This window comes from Salmo trutta, chromosome 13, assembly GCF_901001165.1.
Source record: "Salmo trutta chromosome 13, fSalTru1.1, whole genome shotgun sequence".
Lineage (NCBI taxonomy): Eukaryota > Metazoa > Chordata > Actinopteri > Salmoniformes > Salmonidae > Salmo > Salmo trutta.
The window spans coordinates 42,654,405-42,662,279 of NC_042969.1; the positions used below are offsets into that span (position 1 = coordinate 42,654,405).

General features: G+C 45.4%; 1 protein-coding gene across 1 annotated transcript in view; it reads left to right on the forward strand.

The window, feature by feature from the left end:
* Positions 1–5,592, forward strand: part of LOC115205797 (cyclic nucleotide-gated cation channel) — a 52,312-nt gene extending 46,720 nt beyond the window's left edge. Inside the window, exons 9-12 of the mRNA XM_029772109.1 lie at positions 3,306–3,584; positions 4,151–4,365; positions 4,489–4,720; positions 5,144–5,592. Coding sequence (XP_029627969.1) covers positions 3,306–3,584; positions 4,151–4,365; positions 4,489–4,720; positions 5,144–5,365 — 948 coding nt within the window. The 3' untranslated portion in view covers positions 5,366–5,592. The remainder of the gene's footprint in view (positions 1–3,305; positions 3,585–4,150; positions 4,366–4,488; positions 4,721–5,143) is intronic.
* The last annotated feature ends 2,283 nt before the right edge of the window (positions 5,593–7,875 follow it).

Consider the following 7,875-nt stretch of genomic DNA (forward strand, 5'->3'; position numbering starts at 1 on the left):
CGACATGGTAGCAGCACAAAACATGGTACAAACATTATTGGGCAAAGTCAACAGCACAAAGGTCAAGAAGGTAGAGACAACAATACATCACGCAAAGCAGCCACAACTGTCAATAAGAGTGTCCATGATTGAGTCTTTGCATGAAGAGATTGAGATAAAACTGTCCAGTTTGAGTGTTTGTTGCAGCTCGTTCCAGCCGCTACCTGCAGCGAACTGTAAAGACGAGCGACCCAGGGATGTGTGTGCTTTGGGGACCTTTAACAGAATGTGACTGACAGAACGGGTGGAGGATGAGGGCTGCAGTAAATATCTCAGATAGGGGGGAGTGAGGCCTAATGATATGCCAGATACAGTAAAGTGCAAAATCCTGCTTTATGCTGATGACTCAACCATGCTGGTATCAGGGAAGGATACAGATTACATAGAGAAAACCCTGAGCAAGGAATTGCATTTTGTTACAGAGATTGATTGATGGACAACAAATTGTCACTACATTTGGGAAAAACTGAATTGATTTTGTTTGTAACAAAACGTAGATTGCTTAGGGCTGACAAGATAAAGGTAAACTGTGCAGGCAAGGAGATTGAATCTAAAACAAGTGTAACGTATCGTAGTTTGTCTCTAGATCAATCCCTTTCTGAAGACTTCTAAAATTGCGAACAAATTGACGTTTTGATATCGTAACACTAAATATTTTAACATCAAAGGTAAGAAACTTCTTGTCTCAAACTCGATTCAGTGTCATCTGATTATGCCTGCTCTGCTTGGTATAGTGGGCTATCAAAAACAGCTGAACAAGTTAACTCAGGTCAAGCAAAATAATGTTACCAGGTATATGCTGAATATCCCCCCCCCCAGGACCCACATAATGTTATCAGGTTTATGCTGAATGCCCCCCACCCAGGACCCACATAATGTTATCAGGTATATGATGTATGCCCCCCCCCGGACCCACATAATGTTATCAGGTTTATGCTGAATGCCCCTCCCCCCACATAATGTTATCAGGTTTATGCTGAATGTCGTCCCCCCCCCAGGACCCACATAATGTTATCAGGTATATGCTGAATGCCCCCGCCCCCCCCAGGACCCACATAATGTTATCAGGTATATGCTGAATGTCCCCCCCCAGGACCCACATAATGTTATCCAGTATATGCTGAATGTCCCCCCCCCCCAGGACCCACATAATGTTATCAGGTATATGCTGAATGTCCCCCCCCCCCCCCACCCCCCCCAGGACCCACATAATGTTATCAGATATATGCTGAATGTCCCCCCCAGGACCCACATAATGTTATCAGGTATATGCTGAATGTCCCCCCCAGGACCCACATAATGTTATCCAGTATATGCTGAATGTCCCCCCCCCCCAGGACCCACATAATGTTATCAGGTATATGCTGAATGTCCCCCCCAGGACCCACATAATGTTATCAGGTTTATGCTGAATGTCCCCCCCCAGGACCCACATAATGTTATCAGGTTTATGCTGAATGTCCCCCCCCAGGACCCACATAATGTTATCAGGTATATGTTGAATGCCCCCGCCCCCCCAGGACCCACATAATGTTATCAGGTTTTTGCTGAATGTCCCCCCCCCCCCAGGACCCACATAATGTTATCAGGTATATGCTGAATGCCCCCGTCCCCCCAGGACCCACATAATGTTATCAGGTATATGCTGAATGTCCCCCCCCAGGACCCACATAATGTTATCCAGTCTATGCTGAATATCCCCCCCCAGGACCCACATAATGTTATCAGGTATATGCTGAATGCCCCCTCCTCACCAGGACCCACATAATGTTATCAGGTATATGCTGAATGTCCCCTCCCCCCTTAGGACCCACATGGGGCTACAGGAGTCCCGGGAGGTTGCCTTTGGAGTCCAGATTGGACCAACTTAATTTTATGTATGATTTCTTAAATGATCGTGCCCCAGGTTATATGAAAAACCACATTGATATGGTCTATAACCAACACAGTCACAATACCAGAGCTTGTGTTGTCTTGTAAAATCCCAAGAGTAAACACTACAACGAGGAGCAGGTTTTTCTATACAGTCATTTGTCTATGGAATAGCTTCCCCTTGGAGATCAAGCAGGGAAAAAGTAGAAATAGCTTTAAAAAGCAGGCAAAGGTTTTCATTTGTCAAGGTTGTCTCAGTAAGGGAAACCACTCCACTGCCCCTTGTGCCCCCTGCTGTTGGTCAGGTGTATTTATCTGAATGATAGGTATGATGTGCAATTATAGATTGTTTTAATGTAAAATGTTTATTGATATTGAAGGTTAGGGAAAATTGCAGTGAATAGTGCCACTTTTAACTTGTCAATATAAGTAGTCTTGCCTTTTAATCATTATATGTATTGTTTTTACCATCGACGACCACTTTGGAAACAACCGTTTTAATTAATACTTTCAAATATTATCCTCTGGATCCACATTCTATATTTTGTTGCATGTCTGTTACTCAAAATTAATTATATTAAAATCAATATCCTAGATAGTGCTCCCTATTCCCTAGATAGTGCTCCCTATTCCCTAGATAGTGCACCTTATTCCCCAGATCAGATACACTCTTAGGAAAAAGGGTTCTTAAATGGTTCTTCAGCTGTCCCCATAGGAGAACCCTTTTTGGTTCCAGGTAGAACCTTTTTTTGGTTCCAGGTAGAACCCTTTTTGGTTCCAGGGAGAACCGTTTTTGGTTCCAGGGAGAACCCTTTTTGGTTTCCATGTAGAACCCTCTGTGGAAACTTTCACATACTGTGTGTCTTAGCAACATTGGCATATTGGGTGTCTTAATCCTAGAATATTAACATATTGGGTGTCTTAATCCTAGAATATTAACATATTGGGTGTTTTAATCCTAGAATATTAACATATTGGGTGTCTTAATCCTAGAACATTAGCATATTGGGTGTCTTAATCCTAGAATTTTAACATATTGGGTGTCTTAATCCTAGAATATTAACATATTGGGTGTCTTAATCCTAGAATATTAACATATTGGGTGTCTTAATCCTAGAATATTAACATATTGGGTGTCTTAATCCTAGAATATTAACATATTGGGTGTCTTAATCCTAGAATATTAACATATTGGGTGTCTTAATCCTAGAATATTAACATATTGGGTGTCTTAATCCTAGAATATTAACATATGGGTGTCTTAATCCTAGAATATTAACATATTGGGTGTCTTAATCCTAGAATATAACATATTGGGTGTCTTAATCCTAGAATTTTAACATATTGGGTGTCTTAATCCTAGAATATTAACGTATTGGGTATGTTCATTTTAGGTGGGCGTGTTGATCTTCGCCAGCATCGTGGGGAATGTGGGAGCCATGATCTCCAACATGAACGCTACGCGGGCAGAGTTCCAGAGCCGCATCGACCAGGTAAAACACTACATGCAGTTCAGACACGTCAGCCGTGACCTGGAGCACCGTGTCATTCGCTGGTTCGACTACCTCTGGACCAATCAGAAGGCGGTAGACGAACAGGAAGTTCTGAAGAGCCTGCCCAATAAACTGAGGGCTGAGATCGCTATCAATGTGCACCTGGAGACTTTGAAGAAGGTAGAACACACACACCCACACCCACAAACACATACTCTCACACACTTGCTGTCCAATCTCTTCACCTCCCTCTCTTTCTCTCTCCCCCTCTCTCGAGGTGTGTAACTTCCAGGACTGTGAGGAAGTAGAGTTGGTATTGAAGTAGAGTTGGTATTGAAGCTGTTTCTACTTCTCCCTCTCGGCCTCTCTCTCGGCCTGCCTTCTCCCTCTCGGCCTGCCCTCTCCCTCTCGGCCTGCCTCTCTCTCTCTCGGACTGCCTCTCTCTCTCTCGGACTGCCTCTCTCTCTCCCTCTCGGCCTGCCTCTCTCCCTCCCTCTCGGCCTGCCTCTCTCCCTCCCTCTCGGCCTGCCTCTCTCCCTCCCTCTCGGCCTGCCTTCTCCCTCTCGGCCTGCCTCTCTCTCTCTCTCTCGGCCTGCCTCTCTCTCTCTCTCTCTCTCTCGGCCTGCCTCTCTCTCTCTCTCTCGGCCTGCCTCTCTCTCTCTCTCGGCCTGCCTCTCTCTCTCTCTCTCTCGGGCCTGCCTCTCTCTCTCCTCCTCTCTGTCCTCCCCTCTCCCCCACTCTTCTAGGTGCGTATCTTCCAGGACTGTGAAGCAGGCCTGCTAGTAGAGTTGGTATTGAAGCTGCGTCCCCAGGTCTTCTCTCCAGGAGACTATATCTGTCGTAAAGGAGACATTGGGAAGGAGATGTACATTATTAAAGATGGCCGCCTGGCGGTGGTGGGAGATGATGGAGCTACTCAGCTGGCCATGCTCACCTCAGGAAGCTGCTTCGGGGAGATCAGGTAGGAGGGGGTGGGGGGTGGGGGGGGTGGGAGTGTGTGTGTGTGTGATTGCACGACTGTGCGTGTTTTTGTCTAATTGTTGTTACATAAATACTATAATGTTTGTGTGTTTCCCTCTGTCAGCATCCTGAACATCCGGGGCAGTAAGATGGGAAACAGGAGAACAGCTAACATCCGTAGCCTTGGTTACTCTGACCTGTTCTGTCTGTCTAAGAGAGATCTGACCGAGGCACTCAGCGACTTCCCTCATGCTAGAACCCAGTTGGAGCAGAGGGGGCGGGACATCCTCAGGAAGGAGGGGCTACTGGATGAAGTGGGAGGAGATAGCCTGGGAGTGGAGGAAATGGAGGAGAAGGTGTGTGTTTGTTTGTTTGTAAGGAAGCACAACATGCATAGCAAGATGATTGAGGTGGACACATTAAAGACCTATGTGTTTCCTGAATGGCCCCCATAGGACTCTAGCCTCAAGGAGTGCCCCCATAGGACTCTAGCTTTAAAGAAGTGCCCCCATAGGACTCTAGCCTCAAGGAGTGCCCCCATAGGACTCTAGCCTCAAGGACTGCCCCCATAGGACTCTAGCCTCAAGGAGTGCCCCCCATAGGACTCTAGCCTCAAGGAGTGCCCCCATAGGACTCTAATCTTAAGGACTGCCCCACTAAGAGTATACGGAAGACTCATTTTCCTCATGGGCCTCACATAGGAGACAAACTGGAAGAGTGTGTGAACCGGTTACAGAATTATAATACTCATCATCATCTTAACTACTGTCCTCTTATAGGTGGAGAAGTTGGAGGCGTGTGTGGATCGTCTCCAGACGCGGTTGGCACGTTTACAAATGGAGTATGCCACCGCGCAGCAACGTCTAAAGCAGCGAATCACGGCTCTGGAACACAGCGTCGGCACCACGGTTACCGTCGGAAGCGGTTTCCTGTCCGACGCCGACGGCAACGAGAGTGGCGGTGATGACGGAGCACGCAGTGAGATCAACATCAGACTGTGACAACAACGCTGTATCGCCATTGAGACAGCTGGAAGAGCGTTTATCTTATATACTCTCTGTTTTATTTAGTTAGATTTATATTTTGTGGCAGATTTGATATTTGTTGTTCTTGTTGTTTATGTCTGTAAGCAGGGTGTCACTGTATTTAATGATGGTGTAACGCTGAATCTACCTGTAAACTACTGTATGTTCAACAATGTAAAAATAAAACTGTCTCCTGAAAAACATGTTGAAAAAATTATTTCACCTGAAATTCCTGTTAATGACAACCCAAATAATAACTTCCAATTTACTTGATGGTTATTTTGGAAATAACAGAGCTCTCTCTACCAGGCGGTTGAGAAGTCAAAAGGAAATAACAGAGCTCTCTCTACCAGGCAGTTGAGAAGTCAACAGGAAATAACAGAGCTCTCTCTACCAGGCGGTTGAGAAGTCTGAGGGTCATACCAGCAATGCCATATTAGAATGTCAATTTCCATACAATTTTACTAATTTCAACAATATTTAAAAAAAATACTTTAGATCTGCTTCAATGGCAACTATAGGTCAAATAAGGACTAATGTAAAATGTTAATAAAACATGTCCAAACATGAATATTCAATTACATTAAAATGTGTGTTTTCAAGTGGTGTATAGTGCAATGTCTCTCAAAATGGTTTTCTTAAATTTGAAATGATCCAGGTTTCCCAGGTGATTTGATTTATTAGGATCCCCATTAGCCAATGCCAATGGTGACAGCTAGTCTGACACATAATGAAAAAGACAGTACAGACAAAATAATGTATAATTTACATATAGTGTATGCATCTATCAGTTACACATTTATTTGTATTTAACTAGGCAAGTCAGTTGACAGCGTACCCCAGCCAAACCAGGATGACGCTGGGCCAATTGTGCGCTGCCCTATGGGACTCCTAATCACGGCCGGATGTGATACAGCCTGGATTTGAACCAGGGACTGTAGTGATCCAGTGAGATGCAGTGCCTTAGACCGCTGCGCCACTCGGGAGCCACATACATATCAGTACATACACACAAGTAGGTCACATGGAGGAGAGGCGTTGTGCCATGAGGGAAAGGGGGATACCTTGTCAGTTGTACAACTGAATGCATTCAACTGAAATTAGGTGTTGCTTTATTCGTTTTTGAAACCAGGTATGCTGTTCACTGTATAAGATGGAAGGGAGTCCCATGCACTCATTGCTCTGTATAATACTGTATGTTTCCTGGAATTTGTTCTGGACCTGGGGTCTGTGAAAAGACCCCTGGTGGCATGTTTGCTGGGGTAAGTGTGTGTGTCAGTGCTGTGTGGAAGTTGACAGTGCAAACAATTTTGAATTTCCTACACGTTAATATTTCTTATAAAAACAAGAAGTGATGCAGTCAGTCTTCCTCAACTCTTAGCCAAGAGAGACTGGTGGGCACGGTGTTGATACAGTATAGCCCTCTGATTACGATGAAGAGCAAGACGTGCCACTCTGTTCTGGGCCAGCTGCAGCTTAACTAGGTCTTTCATTGCAGCACTTGACCATATGACTGGACAATAATCAAGATAAGACAAAACTAGAGCCTGCAGGACTTGCTTTGTGGAGTGTGGTGTCAAAAAAGCAAAGCATATCTTTATTACGGACAGACCTATCTCCATCTTTACAACCATTGAATCTATATATTTTGACCATGCCGGTTTACAATCTAAGGTATTATCAAGTAATTTAGTCTCCTCAACTTGTTCAACAGCCACACCATTCATTACCAGATTCAGCTGAGGTCTAGAACTTAGGGAATTATTTGTACCAAATACAATACTCTTAGTTTTAGAGATGTTCAGGACCAGTTTATTACTGGCCACCCATTCCAAAACAGACTAACTCTTTGTTAAGGGTTTCAGTGACTTCATCTGCGGTTTCTCATGCATATATGGTTGAATCATCAGTATACATGGACACACATGCTTTGTTTAATGCCAGTGGCAGGTCATTGGTAAAAATAGAGAAGAGTAGAGGGCCTAGAGAGCTGCCCTGCGGTACACCCCACTTACATCAAATCAAATGTATTTATATAGCCCTTCTGTAACAGCTGTCTGTGGAAGTAGACCAAGGTGCAGCAGAGGATGTGTTCATCATTAGAATTTTAATAGAACAACGTGAACACTATACAAAAAACAAGAAAACTCACAGCCAAAACAGTCCTGTCAGGTGCAAACACTAACAGAAACAATTACCCACAAAACCCAAAGGAAAAACATGCTCCTTATGTGTGACTCCCAATCAGCAACAACGAGCTTCAGCTGTGCCTAATTGGGAGCCACACACGACCCTGGTTGCGCCCGGCTGGCGGGCGGTGATGGTTGCGCCTGGCTGGCGGGCGACCCTGGTTGCGCCCAGCTGGTGGGCGGCGATGGCTGCGCCCGGCTGGCGGGCGGGCGGCGATGGCTGCGCCCGGCTGGCGGGCAACCCTGGTTGCGCCCGGCTGGTGGGCGTCCCCGGGGGCACTGACCCAGGATTCACCA